Consider the following 22,533-nt stretch of genomic DNA (forward strand, 5'->3'; position numbering starts at 1 on the left):
ATGACTAAAGATTAGATTTCTTACACCCACAGCATTTGTTTTGCAGTGGCAACAATATATCAAATGAGACGTAACAAACAAAGTGCCGAGCTTATTTTTCAAGAAATAGCATATTTCCCCATTGTGTGAGCTGTGGTGCATGTCAGCGCTGCTCTATTCAAAGTCTAAACAAACATTCAAAAAGGCCTGTGATGCAAAGGTGAACCTGCCAACAATAATGACTTGATAGAAAAGAATGTTTTGGTGAAATGATGTATTGCTATTAGGTCAGACTACCGATTGTGCAAAACGCGGCAATATTTGGCAGATTCAGGACTTTTTTTCCTTTTTCGCAATACGTTTAAACAGGCTGTCACACACACCGTTACCCAACCCTCCTGAGCGTGTCAAGTCAAGTCAGCTTTCTGCGAGCCCTTAGTCAGAGTTACAGTCAAAAGGTTTCACAACACGAGAACAATGACTGAATCAAGTACCAGGTGTCATTATGTGATCACAGTGATCTCATGGGGAGTTCTTACCAAAGCAGATACTGAAGGTTTACTGTGAAACCATTTTACAAAAAGAGCAAAATTATTTAAGTTTTTTAGACATAGCAATTTAATGATAAATAGCAACATAACCATTCAAGAAATATGCAAGTGTTATGTAGTGCATCATATAGCCTTTACATTTTATTTTGTATATTGTATATTGTACCAACCATTGGATATTGTTATATTCTGAAATGGTATTTTCAGAATATTTTCCTGGTATCAAAGGCTGAATTACAGTAAAGTGATGCAACTTGAGTTTATCTGAGCATACCAGACTCTTCACTCATTTTGGTAATATTTCCAAGTACTGATAGCAGTCCTGTACAATATTGTTGCAATAGTGATGTCAAGATTTTTGGTCATAAATATTGTAATTTTGTTGCCTTAGCATTTATGAAGTGGTTTTGAGGAGATTTTAGTAAAGTCAAGATATAAGCTGTGTATCGCAACGTAGTGTAAAGATATTTCAATATTACTTTAGGCCATATTGAGCAGCCCTAAAGTAAATGTAAGCTATCCTCTCCACCCAATCTTACACTGGCCAATAGTGAGCATTTACTGCCACAGTAATTAAAATCTAAACACAAAATGTATGAGCAATGAGGATTAAAGGGGCACTATGCAGGTTTGGGATATACAGTTTATACAGATTCAAGAGAAAGATCTTCATTGACTGATTTTAAATTCCTAAACAAACTACATAAACACACTCTCTTCATTCAAATGACTGAATAAACAAACTGAGCGCAAAGGACATTACAAATTCATACGTTTTAGTTTGTTTATATGTGGTGGACCCTGCCACCTTTTGGAACTTCCAACAGTGTTCTGGGGAACTGATTTTCCTCTGAGGACAGCTTGCTTTTTCAATTTCTGATTATTTTTAAATTGTTATAACCTCATTAATATTGTAAATATCTCAATTCTCAATTTCCAAAACTACACAGCATCCCTTTAAAAGCAACTAACTGTATTTATAGTAGAAGGTTTTTGTCTGAAACAGGGCATTTTTGATATACCAAGTTTGAATAGAAAAAGTAATTTTTAGATGTTTTAATTCATCGCCCCCAGACCAGACATAATATTTCCTTGTAAACACATGTGATTTGATTATTTTATAGTCCATAAATGATGGGAGAGTGGCTGATAAACAAACAAGGTAAGATAAACAAGGTCTAACCTAACTTGAACCTACCTGATTATATCCTGTCACATATCAGTCTATAATAGCTGCTCTTCTATACCTTTCCTGTCGCATGCTTACCCCAATATCTCTACAGGAGAACATGTTGAGCCATCAGATAGAGATGTCCCACCCTTGAAGCGGGGACGTGCTGCCCCCTATCAGCAGCGACATGCCCCGCCCCGCCTATCAGCATCTCCCAGTCAGTGTAGAGGAGCTGGGAGTCTGGAGGAGCAGGAGCAAGCAGCACAGAGTTCAGCGGCTCCCGCGTTCGTCCGACACTTAGCTAGAGCTGCTCCCCCCGGCAGTGGAGGTGATGATGGCGGCGGCTGTAGAGAGAGGAGGCGTCCGGGCCGCTTTCCTGAACCCGAGCAGCGGTGGCGGCGGTGGACCAGCACCGACAAGCCTCCCGACAGGAGTGTTAGCCGGGGCTGTGGTCCTGGGCTCCGGCAGCATGCCTGTGCCCATGAACCTCTTTGCGACCTGGGAGATAGACCGATCATCCCCAAGCTGCGTTCCGAGGTAACGTTAACATTGTTGTGTTGGCGTAAAATAACACCCCCACACACACCACAGTGTTTACAAACCACCTTGTCGCTTGGTAAATACAAGGCTAGCGTCGGACAAGCAACGCCCTGGTTGAGTGTAACGTTAGTCAGGAGAGACGAGCTGCCACACATTTCCAAAACAGTGCTGGGCTGCTGACTAGCGAGCTAAATAGCAAGATGGCTAATGCTAAAGCTACCTAGCAAATGGCACTGGTGGTCGAGTTCCTCTCATGTTTCGTACCGAAAGCATTTTAGTCAGAATATAATTTTATCATAATAAAACTGCAGCAGGCAAAAATGGCCTACATTTAATTGTCGTAATTAACACGAATACCTTCGACTTGGTCTCAGAGTGTGTAAATTGTCCTGTTAACAGTTATTCAGTGTTGTTGCGAGCCGTTATGATAACTAGCTAGCGTTAACAAAAGTTCAGCTAACTAGTTTATCGGTCAGGAGGGCTGCTGCTTTCTGCTCGTATTCCACTGTGTGGCTACGTTGTCGGAGCTTTGCAGATATTACATGCTCCTTTGTCTATCCAGGCCTGTGCTGGAACTAATTTACGGTATGCATGCCACCTAATAGCAACATAACTATCTATAAATACAGTGACATGGATGCCGTTCGTCATATAAGTAGGCAGGCATCCTCTTCGTCCAGCGCTTGTACGTGTGTCATGAGCAAAATGGGCAGTTCGACCAGCCGGCTGTTCTCATGAAATCCTCACAATATCCTCGTTCATGTGTTGCGGGCTGTTTTATGTTTATGTTCAGGTGAACTCCGTGCAGTTCAGCGTTGGCTAACGGGTCTCACACAGCCCCTAAGACCGACGTAAACACATCGACTGGTATTAGTGTTGACACAGCAGCTGGCACTGAGGGGAGAGTCAACTGTTCTGATTGTCACTTTTTGTGTATGCAAATGTACTCTCAGTCATCTGCATTGTCATGATGTTATTCCGACGAGTCCTTTCGATTCCGAGTATAGCAGCAATATCCAGTTATACTCTGCATTAGTATTCATCGACACAGTGAGCAGGCATTGCTGCCACCTGACCAGAAACCTCTCGGGAGCTGTGGGCACATTAATCAGCTTTGACCTAGATCTGTTCCACTCATTGGGAGAGAAGTGGGCTTGCAAGGGGAGGGTTTCCTCCACAGTCGATGTGTGTGTGTGTGTGTGTGTGTGTGTGTGTGTGTGTGTGTGTTTTCCTGATGCCTCTCTATAGCCTGCATGAGTATGCATGTGTCAGTGGAATCGTAGCATTTGGAAAACATGGATAATTTATGGTGATCTTTCAAATTCTGCTTTGTCTGTGACAACTTGGTTGTTTTGAAGCCAACCACAGAGAAAATAAGAAGAGAGTGTCAACTGACAGCACTGCTCCCTTATTTGACAGCTCATTGGTCCTGTTTCTTAAGATGTGATTGCATTATTGTTGAGTTTTCATTCATACGTCTTGAAACGACCATGCTTTTCATGAGCACAATCTTTCACAGAAAAAAATCGAGATCCTTTATGGCTGTGATGAGATGCCTGAGGTTCTAAAGATCCTCTGTGGACACATACAGATTAAACCAACGTACTGTGCAAGCAACTACTAATATTGTTATCTGACATATTACTCAAGTGGACATCCCTCTGACACCGTACACATTAAGTTTTAAAGCTATGGGAGAGCAGAAAAAGCAGCAGACATGTCAGTGCATTTATAGAGTGTGCCATACATGGCGCATTGATTTCCCACATCTCTGCCTCCACACTATGCGCTGGCCCTCTATAGCCGATGACATACAAGGTGCTGTATTAAAGATGGATAAGGATGAGCATGATAATGGATTATTGATGAAGGCACAGAGTAAAGCTTTACCAGTCATTGTTCAGCATAAGACTGCAGTAGCTGCCTGATCTAATGTGCAAAGGAGCAGAAGTTATCCGAGATAATAATGTGTGACACAATTGTTTATCTAGGTTAAAAAGTCTTGTCGTAGTTCTTGCGTAACATGGCAGCTCAGAGGTAGTTCTCACAGCATTTTGCATAGTAATTTCCAGAGCCTGTCTCTGCCTTATGTTTTCAGACCCATTCTTGACTGGTGTGAAAGGGCTTGCATGGAAGCCCAACCCATGGCTTGTTTTGGGGATTCTGCCTTGGCATTCTTTCAGGGGTTGGGCCATTTTGTGTGCAGCTGTTTGCTCCTCCACTAGCCATCAGCAAATGTGGGTGTCCAGCTAAGTGGCATGGTTTCACATGAGGGCATAGGGCTGTTAGTAATTGACTTTAATTTTGCTTTTCTAAAACATCCCACACAGCTGTGGTTCATTAATAAGATGCCGCATAAAAATAAATAAATAAAAAAATCCCCCTAAGCCCTGAAGCCCCACTGAAAGCCATGCTTAGAGGAAAATATTTTATTCACAATGGAAAGTATGCTGTCAGCTTTTGTAGGCCCTCTTAGCACTCTCAGCAAGGGGTTGTGGGTCCTTACAGTTGTGTTGTTGTCACACCTTTGGCAATGGGCCACTAAAGGAAGTAGGACATATAACTTATTTTTCTTTCCGTTTCTATTTCATGTACTAGTACACAGGGTCAGTTGTTTAGATAAGGAGCCTTTTACTCCATTCACTTGCGTATTATATCTAAATGCAACCCTAAGCTCACACAACCAATTTCGTTTCTGTGTTTGACACAGTATTTGACTGTTGTTTACCTGCCAGACGAGTGTTGTGGCATCCTTAACAGGCGTGTTGGAACAGTTGGACAAGCATTGTTTTTATTCCAGCACTCCCTGCAAGTCTGCCACCCTTCAGTGTTTCTGATACCACGTGGTATTGGTGATTTTTATTGGAGCATATTTATTGTAAGCTTAGGTTTTTTGTTCTCATGTTAACCGTCCTCTGAAATGACACAAAACTTCTGGAGCGCTTGCAGATTGTTTTACACCGTCTTTTCCCCTTTAACCCTTAACCAATTGTTGACTGATGCTTGTAATAATGTTGCTGAGTAAGTGAAGACAGAAAAGAGATGAATTGCGCAAGGTGAAAATACTGATAAAAAAAAAGAAAGAGCGAGAGCTTGTATAGAGGAAGTTGAAAATAATACATAACAGTATATTTTATCTATTCTTAATTTTGATGATCTAGGTGGTTTCCAATGCTTTGGTGGCTGTTTTGACCTTTGCAGATTTGAGGTACTGCACATTATGATAAGAATTAGCATTGCAAGTTTTGGGGCAGAAATTACTGTTACACTACGATTCAAGGGTACCTGGGAATGATCAGTTTGGCATTAAAACTATAAAAATCATGATGATGTTTTGTTTATTTGGCCAAGCAAACATGTATTCATACAAGATGTGTCCATCAGAGCATCTCTGCAGCTGTTTTGTGTCCCATTTACTTTCATCAAAGAATTGCAGCTTCTGTTATTTGGATATTGCACTGTGACATAAGGTAATGCTTCGATTAATCATGCAGCCCTACTGTGAAAGGCAAAGGTAGCTTAACCTCTAAGACCCCTTAGCTTCAGTGCTAATTTGTTTGGGTGCAGTAGCCTTGTTTTCACAGGCATCGTTTCCCTATGACAAGTGGGAAAGCGTGTAATCAATCATCTCACACTTATGTCTCTGTTTGTTTATATTGTTTATTATCTTGCATGCATACACCTTATTCACCAAGACAGATTTCTTGTTGGTGTAAAATCCATCTTGGTTATAAATCTGTTTCTGATTCTGATTCTGATGGTTACATAGCAAATTTAACTTAAGCTAAAACTGTACCCTTTGTCAGCAGACCAAAAATGGTGAGACTTAATAACTTTGCACGGCAGTAGGAGTTAAAGGACTCGCTCAGGCCTTTAACCTTAGCAAAGCAGGCATTTGTTGAGGGAATGGTGTGGTATTTGAAGGAATGACACTAATGCAGAGGTCAAAATGGTGCTATGTTTATCTACTAACAAAGAATGTGTAGCAGCATGAGAGGGTGGCTTCTTACCAAGTTCAAAAAATCTTTTACGACTTGGGGTCAAAAGTTGTGACCTTTACCCTTATCACTGACACGATGGGAGCACCCAAGCAATTAGGTCTTACTTGCCATACAAGCTCCCCAGGCTTCATTGTGTCCAAGATGTTAGAGGGGCTGTGAAGGAAGACACTTGATACCTACTTACAGGTTTTCAAAATAAACATTGCCTTATTTTGGTCACTGAGTGAAAGGTTTGGAAATATTTTCAGTCCATGAATACTTCAAATATGTATCTATCATTGTATATTTATCATTTATTGTATTTTAAGTCTCACCATCTGGGTTCAGATAGGTGGAGATATCGTAAAGGATTCCCATAAGATTCAAAACAACATCATTCCTCTTCTGCTTTGACGTTTATCTCTGCTTAGCAGAGCATCCTTCTCTCTGGCTGTTTGATTCATGTGAGTTTCAAGATAACCTCATTCTCAGGCGAGTTGGAGAGCCCTGTCTCGATAGTAATTGAGTGTACTTTGCAGGCTCATGTCAGATGTTTCTTTCGTTTGCCCTAATTTTGTATGGTCAATCAAATTCATATGTGCCACATATGTCAGTAAGTAAAGTAGATAAACAAAAACAAACTCAGGCCTGGAGTGGAGCAACACTAGTGTTTCTTATTTTGTTGTAGGTCAGTGGAGATGAAGCCGCCAGCCCAAAGTCTTTACATATCCCTTATGCTTTGATACACACAGACATTTATTTTACCCTGAAGTTTGAATTGTTGCCGCACAGTATCATCCATGGCCTTAATCTCTTTGATATGACAGCTAATTCTCCATATGTTCATTATACCAAAGATGAAGCCATAAAATCAGGATAGAAATACAGGAGGCCTGGCTGTCAGATTATTTGATCTTACCTTCCCCTTTCACCTCCTCGATGACCCCCCCATCTCAAGGCTTAGATATTGTTTCTCCTAGCAGGGGAGCTGCATTAATCTGATTTCATAACAGGAAAAGAAGAGCTGGTAATCTGATGCTGCACACAGACACTGTCTACATAATCCTCTGCTTCCTTCTGCAATCATAAACAAGGCTCACTCGCAATCTCCAGTGCCCTTCAGGATTGTCACACAGCACTCTACGTCCGTCTGCATCATGTTTACAATCTTTGTCTGGCCACATCAGCAGACATCTGATGCACAGAGAGGGCACTGTTCCTGTGATGTCAAAGTCAAACAGCTACTAATTGTCACAGTTTTGGGGGGGATTGGAATTGATAAAAACTTTATTGATACCAGTGCCATGAGTTCTGCTCACTGATCTGATTCTTGATTGATTGCTGATTAATTTGAGTCAAGTTGGCTGGAGCCTGAGAGCTAGCTGTAGCGACAGTCTGTCAATAACTAAATGGATGAAATGAGGGAATCTCTGTAATCTCTGGTTTTATGTGAAGATACTTTTGAACGTTGAATTACCTATGCGCAAAAATAATCTAGTTAGTGTTCCCTAGTTTGAAAACATAGAAGAGTTATCCCCAAAGTTAACTGAGATTGTATTAATGCCCCAGAGCCACAGTACGATTGCAGTTTTTTTATTTCAGGGACAGGGGCTTGGGAAAATACCCAAATCATAGATAAAGGAAAAGCCTTATTGAAGATAATTTCACCTAAAGAGATCAGACTCAATGATATGTTGCTGCGGCTTGAAGTAGCAAGTGAAAGTGATGATATTGGCCATGCAATATAATTGCTTTTAATGATATTTTGCTTATTACGATTATAAGGAATTAAAATGTACATTTTTTTGTAGGTCCCTTCTTATAAGCAATTGGAATATTACTCTGCACCATGCTCAACAATGCTGTTCATACACTTTGCTAGCAGTAGACCAATCAGCACCTTCCCTCCTCTCTTTTTCATGCTCACTCCCACTGCCTGCAATGTGTCAAAATTCTCATGGTTTCCTTCCATGTCTTCCTGGAGGAGGAGGAATTTCCTTGGGAAACGTTTCACATTCCTGGCAACTAGAGAGCTGCTGGTGGAGCTGAAGCCAGGCAGCTTTGGTCTGTCCTCAACCCCCTTCTGTATTATGTTGTTGACCAACAACCTGCTCTCTGGGAGGGGAGGAGTGGTAGTATTGGAGCTGCAGACTGCTGACCCCGTTGAGGAGTTTTGCTTAACTGGCCCAGAGCGGGCATGTGCTGAATGCTCATGTTGAATTCCTCACAAAGGGAAGAAGGGTTTGTTTCCCCCTGCCTGGACCTCAGTATGTGAGAAAGGCCAGATACTTGTGTGGGTGGATACCGGGTCTCTACTCGTGAAGAGATCCAACTTCCCGATCCAACAAGTGAGGCAAGGAAACCGTCCTCCGACACAGGGAGGATCCTGTCAAAATAAGCACATTGGGGACAATGTCTCTCAACTGGCGTTTCTCTCTTGTTCTTTCTCTACTTATTTCCCACCTCTCCCATTCAGGCATTTCCTGAGCTGTATGTGCCAGCAGCAACACAGAGACCATTATTTCAGAGACAAAACACAGTGGATGAATGAGAGCACATGACAGACCATTTGAAAACATGAAGCATTATCATAAAGGCAGTGAGATATCCTGTGCTACAATCTAGCACTGTCTGGTGGTGTAAATAAAAGCCAGCCATGTGTGGTTGTGTTTATCCAACTGAGTCAAATGTTTTTTGTGCAAAATCTCATAATTATTGCCAGCCCTTAGACCATTTTTTAAAATCATATTGCTGTGCTTTAAAGCCCAATGGAAATGTTGCCCTTGTCTAAGCTAAATAATATCCTGAGAAAAGAATCAACACTTTTGCCTTAGCTGTCTAGCTGAAGACATAACAGTCCCTCGAGTGTCAGCTCTCAAATAGCATTGAGCTGGATGCCCTGCCCACTTGTCTAATCACAGATTAAGAAGTCTGAACTGTCTGGAGTCCGCTTTCCCTCAATGTGCCTTTGCTGAATTAGCTCACACCCCAGTATTGCTACTCTTTTCGCCTTCTACACTTCTGGACAGAAATTAGGCCACGTTTAAGTCGTAAACTGAATTTAATTAGATTTGTCCATTTGAAAAACTGAGTTGGTCGAGGAATAGGCTTAAGGGCCTGGTTTTACTCCATCATAACTAGCTCTTGCCACATCGAGTTTGACCACATAAGAAAACAAGCGTTTGTCGTTGGTCTGAACAGCCCCCCTCAAAGACAAGTTGAAAATACAGCCACTGTATAAGGGAAGAGATACAATTTAGCTTAGATATGAGTCTCTCCTTTATTCACTCTAAGCAGCTGATCACACTGAGGCACATCGCAATGAACGCTTCACCATTTTTGATGTTTTTCAAGCCGGCGTGACTGTCGATTAGTCTCCTCATGATTGGGGCCTTAGTGATGCTTTGTGCCCCACACACCAAAAAATCACAGAAATAGTCGGGTCAGGAATATAAAAGATAGAAGTTCAAAATCTGGCTTGTTTCTCTTCTCTGCACAGATGCCCAGTCATGATGTAAAATTGGCATGAATGTTGGATTATGTGTAAATAAGCTATTGATTGATAAATAGTTTGGACAAAACTGCTTATCTCTTAATGCTTATGCAGAAATCTGGGCCTCAAAGTTTTTTTTGAAATGACTTGAGTTATTTTACCTCTTCAAGTACTTTCCAGTCTGCCTTGCAACAAGAAATCTCTACCGCTCAGTGCGTTATTTCTCAGTTATCACAGATCTAAAAATCACCAAAGCATGGATAAGGAGAAAAGCAAGGTCTGCGTATAAAAACTCTGGCGAAACTGGATCTCGGATACATTCAGCACATTAGTCATTTGGACATATGATGCCAGGGGAATGGACTGGGGGGATAGTAAGAAAGCACTTCTGGGCTGCCATTAAAGCCCAAGTAATAGTACCAAGACATTATAAATACATACATCAGTTGATAAATCAGCAGCATCAGTGGCTATTATAGCTGCACAGATGTTTATTGTGATGTACGCCTTTTTTTTTTTTTTTAAATTAAGTATCCGTTCTTCTGGGAAGTTTGAGCATATTTGCTGATGCTAACCATGATGCCTTTATTGATTGCACCATTCCCAGTTCATAGTGACCCTTCATTTTTCTTCCAGGAAGTGTTGTCTACATTGCAGAAAATAGTTTTGAGTCAGAGTGCAGTTTTGGAAGGCCTGTTTGTCATCTGCAGTGCAGTTAGCATCATAAGCACTGACAACACACAACGGCGCTCTACATTGCTCCCAGAGCAAGGTTTTCTGATATGAATCCCTCATACAGGATACAGTAAAAACACAATCACTCTGTATTTTCTGCAAAATCATTGATTGATGAGCGCAGAAAAACAGACACAATCATGGCCGTTGCAATAGTTAAATGGCAGACTTAATCCTGTCTGCTGCTCATCAGAGGCACCATATGGCAGCATGAAATATGTATAGAAAAACTAAATAGATCCTTGAGATGAAATGTCAGTACACTAAGGCAACACTGGGTTTCACGCCTTCAAACATGGTGAATGGGATATCTTATAGTCTTTGCTGCTTCTTAGATTGCTAACAATCAGTACTTTTATAATATTTTCAACCAGCCAAATTGTGATTCTAATGTGTAAAAGCTCCCACAGGTCATGCATTTCCATCCTTGCCCAATCTGGCCCATTCACCATAGCTAAGATTAAACATCTTCTGAGATTTTGGAAAAGGCTTACATAAGCTCCCCCAGCTATAAATACTGGACTCTGACAAAGTCTGCACATTTTAATTTATTCATTCTGTTTTGCAATTCCAAATATTTCCTGTGTAGTAACTAGGGCTGCACAATAGTGGCTAAATTCTGGTCTTTATTGAGGAACATTATAATTATGTATCATTATAGTTCATCCATTGCCTGGAAAATGCCTTCACATTTACAGCGCGTCTAGAATTAGTAACCCTATGAATAAATAGCCATCTGTCATTTTTAAGCACCTTTTCTTTTCTGCTGTTGCTTTCTTCTTTCAGTGTGATTGAATATTCCCAGTCAGTAAGTGAGACAGAGAGATTGTTTTAAACAAGGCTTTGCTCTTGAGCTTTTGATCCTACTAGTAGAGTCCAGGCAAAGGAAGGTTCTAGACCATCCACCTAATAGGATTTTAAAGCTCAGTCAAAACTTTGTCAGAGGCTGTGACCCTCACGGGATTCACTTGTGTCTGTTGGACTGGTGACTATACACTCAGTTTAAAGTCATCGAATACGGCAGGCATGAACTCGAAGACCTACCCTTACTGTATAACAAACAATGATCTCATCATAATGCTCTTATGAGTAGGGAGATATCATCTGTCATATTACCTCTAGGGATCGACCGATATGAGAATTTTTAGGGCCGATGCCGATACCGATTTTTTTTCATCAGCCTTAGCCAATGACCGATACGGACTGACGATTTTCTTGAGCCGATCCTACTTTTGCTCCCTCAATTTACATCATAAAAATTACACAATGATGATAACAAATGTTACGAGTCTCAATTTTAAAAAAAGAACATTTATTGAAATTAAAAAAGGTGAGGTAGAACAAGAACAAATAAACAATATTTAACAAATATTAAAAACAGGTGAGGTAGAACAAGAACAAGTAAACAATATTTAACAAATATTAAAAACAGGTGAGGTAGAACAGTGCTCTGTGAAATGCTGCCACACTGGATTAGTTTACTGCTCTGCCATTTCTTGCAGCGTCTCCAGCAACACGGAGCTGCCTGTGGACGCCTGTCTGTAAATAATGCCGGATCGGCGAACACAGCAGCCCGCATCGGCCAATGATTCTGCAAGGTGTCTTACACTGGCTCTGATTTAGCCTGTAAACTTGTCATGTCTGGTCTGATCTTGTCTTGCATGGCCACTACAAACATGGGCCTGCTGACCTAACCAGTTTGTGTTCAGCGCTGAACAAAAGGGCTGTTAAGCACTGCAAAAACTGCAACAAAGGATGGCAGCCATGTACCGAGACCCTAGCAATGATTGTCAAATCCCTGAGGTATAAATGCAACATGAGGCTGTATATTTAATTGAGAATGAACCAAAAAGAAGTCAGATGAAGCTCAGTGGAGCTTTGTTTTGTTTGTTAAAAGCAAGAGACAATGTTGAATTATGAATTTAGTGCTCTGTGATTGCTGACTCACAAGTCATGTCAGCCTGTAGTGTTATAATGTGTGTCTTGTGTTTAAGTCATCTTTATTAATTTGACTTGTTGCCTGTTGAACTAGGGGAAGCTCTTGTTCACAGCATGTGCTTGACTTCATGAAAAAATATGGGAACAGATCTTTTTTTTTTTTTTTTTGGTTGCCTTACCTTGAACAAGACTTTTTCTTCTGCCCCATATTTCTCAATAGAAAGCATACACAACTTGCTAGCACACCCTTCATTATCAGTGAAAACTCTTTGAAGGATTCTACCAAACCACCCACATAACAAGAGCATACTGGTCAAACCGCTGATTCACACTTCACAGATATAAATCTTTTTCAAACGGGCGTTTGAGGGAAAGCACTAGCCTAAATCACCAAGCGGAAACTAAATCTGGCACTGAGCTCCAATGCAGCAGCACAGTGTTGTATTACATAAAAAGTGCTGATAATCCCGACAACAGTCAGATTCAACCACTGCTCTGGAGAGCCTCATGACCATAGAGTTCAGAGACCATATTACAGAGTATTATGACAGATATGAGTGCAGCTATTACAGCCTCTTCTCTCGCATTCTCGGAAATGACTGGTTTATCTGCTCCTCCAATCTATTTCTCTTTTCATGAAATGTCCCTAAGGGTTTTTTTTCATACCTGAGTGATGACACCTGTCATGCCTTCACATTGCACCAAATCGCTTCGTTGCAGCTCATGTCTTGGCACCTGTTGGCCCAACAAGGCTTGAATACAGGCTATTAATGACCCAACAAAAACTGTGTTGAGTGACAGACTTTAAAGGCCATATTGATAAAAAAAAATATTTAACAGTCCAAATGATCCTTTAAAGATGATACCACTTGAAGCGCAATTGATCTGAACAAAAGCAGTGTTGTAAGGTGAATGAGATTGAAGGGGGCTCTGGAATGCCACAGTTAATGGCTGACAGTTATATATTTTTTGTTACTGATTGGTCTTCAGGTCTCCAATTTTAACGAAACAATTGATCTTTATAATATGCGATGTTCCAAAGATTTACTTTTATATCTACATATCATTGTATGGGCTCTGTTAGCTTAAGCACATGACTGCATGAATTGTGGACAGGATTAAGCTGCAGTCTAAATATCAAATATTTTGTTTTGTGTTTTCATTAATGAGTGCACACCATCTGTTGTTTTGCATTATGAGAATTAATATCCAATCTGAAATGTTCATTGTTTCAGATTAAAGGATACATTTAATTTCTGTCTCAATACTGACCTCTGACTTTCAGCAATGTATTGACATCAAACAAAAAATAGACTCATGACTTGTCCAGAGAAGCTGCCTTATGACGGTTACTTTCTTCTCCAAAGGTCTCTTTGATTTCAGTCTTATTTTGCTGCTTTTAACCTTGAAGTTGAGTTGCTGTCATGCTAATTGTGTCGTAAACATGAACAGTCACAGAAATCAGGCTCTTCAAAATGATTAGCTTCCACTTGTTCTCGTTATGTCTTTGTGCCTGGTCACAGCCTCTTCCTCCTCTTTCACTGTGACCTTGAGAAGATTTCATTCAGGGAATTAAAGCCTCAACCAGCATATGGCCATCTGGCGCTCATAACCTGATATTTGGGGGCTAAAATAGCGTTTGCATGCAAGCCTCAGTACAGGCTAAGCTCCCCACCCATCTGAGTGAAATTAGTTTTCTGGTTTTATTTTGATAATTCGTGATTAGAGCTGAAACGATAACTCGAGTAACACGAATAATTCGATTACAAAAAATGGTCAAAGCAAAATCTCTGCCTCGAGGCTTGGTTCAATTCCTATCACCTACGTTATGTGGCCTGCTTACCTCAGGGATCACTTTTCCACACAGACTGTTATTGCGGACTGGCAAAATTATTTTTTAATTAATCAATGGGATAATCTGTAGAATACTGAATTCTAAAGATATTTGATAGCTGCAGCCCTACTCGTGATATAGATTGGATTCAAAAATGAATCTAGCTGCCGGCAAAGTTTCTACCATTAGTCTCCTCACTGCTTCTCTGTTCCCTCCTTAGGTCCAGTGCATTGCAATCTCCATTGCTTTCCAGTCTTTGTATAAAAACTGTTAATTTGAAACCAAAAATATAAAAAGGATTAATTTATTAAAGAACATTTATGTGGGTGGTGTGGGAGTGGATTTTAGAATGTAGCTTTGTTTTTTTTCCCTTTTGTCTTCATTTGCAGTTTGATTGAACTGCTATAAATAAAATGCATAAAATAAACAATAGAAACTGAAGTGTATAACTGCCTGAATCTCACCATTTCCATGGGCTAGCCCTCACAGTCAATACATTCGCCACTGTTTTACTTGTAGGAGGATAAAATATTCAGAAGAAGTAGATTTTAGAATGGTTTTCCCTTTATTTGGACTGAATTATACAACTAGACATGAGCAAATAATAGTGTTATGAAAGAACAAAGTGCTATGGCTTTCCTCAGCCTGTGCTTTGACAGGAGAGAAAGGGTTTTTCTGTCAGTCCCCCACATACAAGCCGGCACTATACACTGCTTCTGTAGGAATTTCATGTAGAGCGTTATGTTCAAGCATGCTTTATTTAAAGAATATGACCGCATTCACATCTTGAACAGAGAATACGAGGAATAGCACATTGAAAGCACTAAAAGCATGACTTGAAGTCTTTTTTTCCCGAGCTCGGAAGTCCCCCCGGGCACATACCAAACATAGACCGTCTCTTTTTCATTCAGCCCTCTGTTACATCACTCATCCTCCATCCTCCACTTCCCCCTGCTTTGTGCCTCTGACAATTGCTGTGCAGTGATCCGAGGGCATGGAACTGGCAAAACATCAACCAGAACGCTGACCAGGGGAAAAGAACTACAAAAAGTGTGTTTTTGTTTAGGCAGCATATATCGTTCAACTCAGAGGATTTGGTGGCCTCTCTTTCAGTGCCATGCATGTTTGTTCAGTCCCTGAGGACCCATGTCCACATTTGCATGATTAACTTTTTTTTATGGCCCTATTGATAAAGATATATTTTTGCGAATAGGAAGATGGAAACAGTTTAACTGCTACTAATACTTATAGATAAGCATAAAATATAATGATATAAATTATTAAATGACACTCACTTTCAACACAGGCCTTTTTTGATTAACAGATCTATGACCATGGGATGTTCATAAGCTGCTGTGTTGTTTGCACTTTTGTTGGCACTTAAAATTTAGGGTGTTGGAATTGCAAGGTATTTAAGACATTGCTGTCACTAAAGTGGTCCAGAAATAGCATTGTGATAGTAGCCACACATTCACTCTTTCACTACAGTGCATCTTGGACTAAAGGCTTTGAGGATGTGGTGTAGATTGGATTTGTGTTTGTGTTTGTGTGATTGTGACTAACCCTAACCCCAAAGTATTGTTGTCATCTGAACTGTTGCTATATGAATTCAATTAGGACACATGAAACAATTGTATATCGTAAAGATTTCTGCTTATATTATGAGGGTCTGTATTTGAATTGCGTCTTTATGTTCAGACTTTCTTCAGACTTCTTTTCTTTCTTGTGACAAAAACAAAGAACCAACTCTTAATGTATTCCCCTTCAACTTAAATGATAATTCCTCAGATGCTTCCAGTCACATCTGATGCCGAAGCCAAGTGTCTGGGGAGTTGATTTCAGATTTGGGGCTTACATTTTTTGAATACCTTTTGATGTCAGTGTAATATAAACTATGTCTGCTGTCACATAAGCATTCTCCAGGCAAGACATATCATTTTACCAAAGAGCCAAACTCAAAGCGGCGAGTGGTTGAAGTCCTCTTTGAGACCTGACTACAGAGAAACCTGTGTGAGGCCCCATATGTGTGTTAAAGAAAGCCAGCCTGACTCAGGGGAGGTTGAGGTCAGGAAGGGGCTAACAAAAAGGATTTTTCGCCAAGCAGAGCATGTGTGTCCCTGGGCTTTGCTCTCTGACTTCCACCCTGCTGTCCACCTTTAATCCACCTCCCGCATTGGACTTGGTTTCCACTGATGTTTCAGCAGTGCTTCAATACAGGTGGGCTGAGTATCTCACTCTGCGACGGAAGGGAGGGAGAAACTTTGTTAAATGTATGTTTGAACATACATGAGTTGAATTTGGTGAAGATGCACATTTGTGTCATACATTCCTTTTATCCTCTTTTTGTCGCTGGTTACTCAGTAGATCAAAAATACTTTATACTTAAGTGATGAAGTGTGAAAAGAACTTTGAATACTTGTTACTCATCCCTCTGAAGTCTTCTTGTTATTGTGGTAGAGAAAATGGATTACGGGGAGATAAGACAATACACCATGCTATATAGCCTACAATCATAGGCCTCTTATCTAAAACCAAATATTTGACCACGGCTGTTTGAGTGAACTGCCTGATAGTTGTTTTGTTTGTTCAGGACAGATAAACGTGAAAGGATTCAAGTGTAGCCGCACAAGGACCATCTTTCATTGTACAGTACTTTCAACAGTAGCTCTGATATCCTATTCCTTCCATTAATGTCCAATAATAAGTATATGTTTATGGTTTAAACTCTTCTATGATGTAACACTATAAGGTACAGCTTTTTATACCACTGCACGCCTCACCCCTGTGAATTAAAATTCCTGGTGATTTGATTTAGTCATTAGGCTGTAGGTTATAAAAAGATGGAGATTATGTTGTCACGGCTTTTGCTATGTTAAATACAGCAGCCATGGTAGAGGAGCGATTCCTGTTCCTGTCCGTTCAACTAAAGAGCTTTCAATGTACATTCATATTCTTTTCTCTATAGATAAGGCTGCTTGTCACCATACTTTTGATTTCGTAAGTAGTTTGTCAATGGGAGCAGTCTGTATAATCTAAAGAGGGAAATAACCTTGTAACAAATGGCCTCGCTTCACTTTAGAGGCCCGAAAAGGTCAACAGTTAGTGACGGTACAGTGAGTGACTTGAACGCACTAATGGGCTTAGATGGAGCAGCACTACTCATGCTCTGAGTGATGCCATATAGGCTAAATCTATTAGCTGCAAAGTGCTCGGGCACCTACTGGTCAGTGCTCATCAGAGCATTCAGTAACTGTTCATTTTGACATGTTATCAGCTGTTTTATGTGTTCATGTCACTAATGGAAGATGTCATCTAGAAAAAGATTTGCACATTTATGATAGGTGTAGGATATGATTCCAATTTCTGCATTGCCTCAAGGTCAGATTGGCCCCTACCTGGGACGCAATTTCAATCTAATATTATAATTATTCCCGTCGCCATGTTGAAGGTTAGATATGAGCTGAGTGAAGGACGGTGTAAAAAACACTGCTTGGTTTAACTACTAGAGCTGAAATGATTGTTAGAATATTTCATTAGGATAGTCAATCGACTGAAAATGTATCTGGCTGAAGTTGTGATTACGGATTGATTAATCATGGATAGTGCCTGACTGATCAAAGATATTTTGATATGGGTGTATATTTTTTCCCGATATGTACCAATTTTACTTTTTTTTTTTTTTTACAAAACGTAGTCTAGTTCAGAATTATAGCTTTCCCATTAAAATGTAATGTTTCAGCCGTCTAGCTCAGTTGGTAGAGCGGGCGTCCCATGTGCTGAGGCTCTGCAGCGGACTCGGGTTCAACTCCCGGCCTGGGTCCCTTTGCTGTGTGTCACTCCCCCTCTCTCTCCCTGTTCCTGTCACCCTCTTCACCTGTACTATCAATAAAGCCATAAAAGGCCAAAAAAAAAAATGTAATGTTTCAGTACACTTTGTCATTTACGACAGTAAAGTTTATTTGTTAAAAAGTAAAATATTCTGCCAGTACCATACATTCGTTGCTGTCCAATCAAAACCACTTATCTCCAAAATGTCAGCTTTTCATTAGCTAAGAAAATCATCATATGTGTGGCAATGCAGCTTTCAGATTCACTGACTTTGTAAATGGTTTGTTTTGTTATAAGATATAGGAGAATTGTCTCATTTCTAAAAGGAGCACGCCCTCCTTCAGTTTTATCAAAACTTATGTGGTTTTGACTGTATACATGTCACAAGTGTTTGATAGCCACATTTAAGGGCTCACTGCTGAGAATAAGTTTTAAAGGGAATATCGGCCAATATATCAATAGTTGTATTTTTTCCCCTCCCTAATATTGGTATTGGCATCAGCCCTAGAAATCTAGATTATGAAAAATAATAAATCATTTTTAAATGATAATACATAAATATTGTTTCCAATGTATTTTTGAATGTTTTTGCTTGAAACATGTGGTGGGCCAAATTGAATCTTCTGGCAGCCCTGTCCCAGTCAGTACATTTATTTGCACATAAGTGTTCTGTGTTTATGAATAGAATAATCTCAGAAAGGCTTAACAGTCACAGTCAATTAAACTCAGACAGTGTTTAATCAGGTTACAGGCAGATGATGTTTATCCAGCACTCGTTTATTGGGTATTTCTACTGTAGATAAAATGAATGCAGTCTGATGCAACAGCGCTGCAATAAATCCCACCCTCGAGAAGGTGAAAACAAGTTCAGTTTTTATTGAAACAGTTTAAAGTCATTTTGTCGTGGTTTCTCTCCCCTCCTTGTTGACCCGACTAAGATCAAAACCCACAAAATACTCTCACTGGGTTTGTGGCGTAAGATTATTGTGAGGATCAATAAGCTCTGTCTACGGTAATGATGACCCAATCAGAAGAGCTTGGCATTCAGTGTTTTTATTTTACAGCAGAAGCAGTCAAACTGAAAGAGGGATTTCCCCCATGGGCTCTTATCAACTGGGAAACAGACAGAAAATGTATCACTTATCATTGCTTTCCACCCTCAGTTAACAGAAATATTGAACTAGAGACTGCTGTATAGATTCTCCACCCACCCTGCCTTCTCTATGGATTGATAACACTGTTGTGTTTTGGTCCTGTTTGGCACGGAGAGGCGAGCGCTGATCCCACCCCAGGCTCTCTCTGGGAATGTGGGAAACGACATGCCAAAAATGAGGGATTAATGCATCTTTTGAGGGGCTTCTGCAAGCCAATATTTTGATCTTGAGTGTGTGCCAGTGACTGTTGGGTGGAGGGGAGACCATACTCTAAAGAACACATTCCTGTAATCATAAACACATAGCCTATTCCTTACTGACAGTCCTTTCTAAAACTATTTTAATTATCTTTGGCCCATTGAATGCCTCTGCCAGCTGTTTAAGCACAATGATAGGTGTTGTATTGGGCCACCTGGTCTGTTGCTGTAGTCACTGATTGTGTGGCAAAGTGTACTGGCACTGGACAGAAGCACAGGGACAGACTGGAAGCAGGCCAGAACAGATGGCCACGAGTTTCACTTGCAACACAACACAGTGGCAGGCAGGAGTGGAGATAACACCTCTGTCTAATAATAAAAAATCCCTGGTTCCCTAGGTGACCCCTTCAGCGCCTGCAGCCTTTTTAATTACATGTGAATCCCAGTCTACTGAGAGAGAGAGAGCGAGAGAGAGCTGTGACGGGATAGAGATGTTGTTAAACCATCAGCCCTGCTTTCTGTCGCCCTCCCTCCCTCCTGACACAAAGCTGTGGCTTTCTGGTGACTCATCCTCACCATAAGGCTAGCTAGATCTTTGGGCTACCTACAAGGTTCAACATTTAATTTACTCTGTAATAGAGATAGATTTGCATTTGTTATTCTAACACACATGAAATAAGTTGTGCAGCCAAGTGGATTGCTATTGTACGCCTAGATGACGCCAGTAAAATGTTGCAGAATGATGCGTTTACTTACTTGGGCCAAAGGCAGATCTGACACAGGAACACCAAGTTCCTGGCCCATTCCTGTTGTTGAATATTTTATATTGTCATCATTAAAGATATATTCTGTTAGTTGTTGAATACCTTTCCCTTGGAATCCAGTGACCCACGCTTATGTTGTTAATTTGATTACCTTGAATGGGGAGATCACCCCACACCTATTTATCAATTTTCTTTATGAAATGATTATTCTGTATAAAATGGATGAAATTTGAATTTGAGACCAAAGAATTAAGTTTGTATTATATTTAAGGAAGAAAGAGGACACAGAAATCTATCAAGACATATAAAAATCACTGACAATGCTCACATTAGAATGTTTGGTGATTGGTTGTATTTGATTGGACTCGACTGAATGATGAGTGGCAAGTTCCTGCCCTTGTTGACTTGTGTTGTTGTGGCTGCTTATTTCTTCAAAATTTCATATTTTTTTTCTCCATTTCATTAAAACAAGGTCATAATTCCCAGCATGCAAAGCTTAAAGATTTGAATATCTAAAAGGATTGTGACCTCTGAGACCAGCGTACTGAATTTCTGAAAGGTGTTTTCAGAAAGCTATTCAGTTCAGAATACTCAAATATACTCAACAGTAAAGAAACAGTAATGTGCCATACTACATGTAAACCCCACAAAACTTGTTTCTAAACAAGCCAGCACAACTTTGTCAACACTAAAATTGCCCTCGTGCTTGAACGTGTCGCGTCTTTGTGAATCATACTTGCCTTGCAGGGAGTGCCTGGGTGATGTCAGCGAGTGTCGTCGAGTGTCTCTCAAGGAAAGTGGGTGACAGGATAGCTATTTGTTTGCTCTGTCTTTCTTCCTCCTCTTTGACTCTGGCTCAAACTGATCACAATTTAATGCAGCAGGACTGGTGGGAAAAGTGGGTCAAGAGGAAGTCTTAGCAAAGTTGGCTTGAGAGTTGTTGACTCTGAGTTTGAGTGTTGAATTGAGCTTGGGTCTGGCCTTCTCATATTGCTCAGTTTTTTATTTCTATCTGCCTCTGTGTTCTACAACGCCTCAACTACAAGGTGTCCATACAGGGACCCGCTGACATAGATGGATGTTGTTGGTTTTTCTTTCAATTAAATACAGTATATGATACTGTATATTTTATCTTCTTTGAAACTCGCAAACTCCCCAGTAATAATCCCAGTATGCCAGTCAAAAATGTATTCAGCTCCTTTTCAATATGTGAATATGTTTCTTACTTCTTTTATTTAACAATGAACAGATGGCAGTGAGTCACGTAGGCCTCTGTGCTCAACATTTCAAATTTGTAGCAGTGTGTGGAAACAGGGCTGACTGAAGGCATTTTACTGCATTGTGCCTTGTCAAAGCATCTGTGCCGTGTCACCCTCCATGAAGAATTCACACATAAAGCTGACAACAGGAATACTGATTTAGTAGCACTTTGGTGCAGCATCCACTGTCAACAAGTCAGAGCTTTGCCTTGATGACGAGGGACACCAAGCTGAGTACAATAGGGTTTGATTCAGTCTTGACTGTTCACTCACCGTCTCGGCAGTAATTGATGATGCTTGGATGTTGCCTCTAATTAGCGTCATACCTATATCCAAAGAAATAACAAAGACACAGTAGAAATGAAATGTATCAGCAGTGAGTGCTGCTTTGTCTGCGCCATGCTTGTTATCCCCAGACACTACAACATGTCATGAAGGTGTGCTCACACTGTGTTAGTCATGCCACTAATCTGTTTCCTTTTCTCTCCACATCTCTTCTCTACAGGCTCTGCAGCCTCACACTGAAAAAGCTGGTTGTCCTCAAAGAACTGGATAAAGAGCTAAACTCCCTGTCCATAGCTGTCAAAATACAGGTGGGTGTGTTGATCTCTCATGTGCGATGGGAGTGATAGGCTCGATTTGCAAAACATTTGATATTTGGGTGTCACGGTCTGGAGTCGGTTTTACACTGTTTCTCTATTCTTTGTGTGGGGCTGCGCTCCATTGAACACAATCACAAAGCCTAGACGATGATAAGACATGGTACTAATCCTGCTGATTGATAAAAACCTCCTGAGCTGCACAGGAAGCTCTGGTGAGTCACATCCACTCAGGTGCTTTAAATGGCACCGAGCATTACCACTCTAAGCAGGAGCATTAGCACCATAAGGCGGATTGTACATCTTACATTGATTGCTAAAGCGTTTCTGAGAGTGCGGCTGTGCTGCTCGCTTGATGCCAGGGTTGTTATTCAAAATGTATCTTGCACATTTCTTTATGGTGGTCGTATTGTGTGCTTTAAATGCAAAATCCAAAAGCACAACCTCTTTGATGCAAACATGTGAATAAATTAAGCATTTATTTCGATGTCAGAATACAATAAATTACAAT

General features: G+C 40.5%; 1 protein-coding gene across 1 annotated transcript in view; it reads left to right on the top strand.

Moving 5' to 3' along the window:
• Positions 1-1,873: 1,873 nt before the first annotated feature.
• The window catches only part of LOC115596492 (phosphofurin acidic cluster sorting protein 1), a 63,406-nt gene continuing 42,746 nt past the window's right edge, over positions 1,874-22,533 (top strand). The window contains exons 1-2 of the mRNA XM_030441656.1: positions 1,874-2,238; positions 21,929-22,016. Coding sequence (XP_030297516.1) covers positions 2,033-2,238; positions 21,929-22,016 — 294 coding nt within the window. The 5' untranslated portion in view covers positions 1,874-2,032. The remainder of the gene's footprint in view (positions 2,239-21,928; positions 22,017-22,533) is intronic.

Source organism: Sparus aurata, chromosome 15 (assembly GCF_900880675.1).
Source record: "Sparus aurata chromosome 15, fSpaAur1.1, whole genome shotgun sequence".
Classification (NCBI taxonomy): domain Eukaryota; kingdom Metazoa; phylum Chordata; class Actinopteri; order Spariformes; family Sparidae; genus Sparus; species Sparus aurata.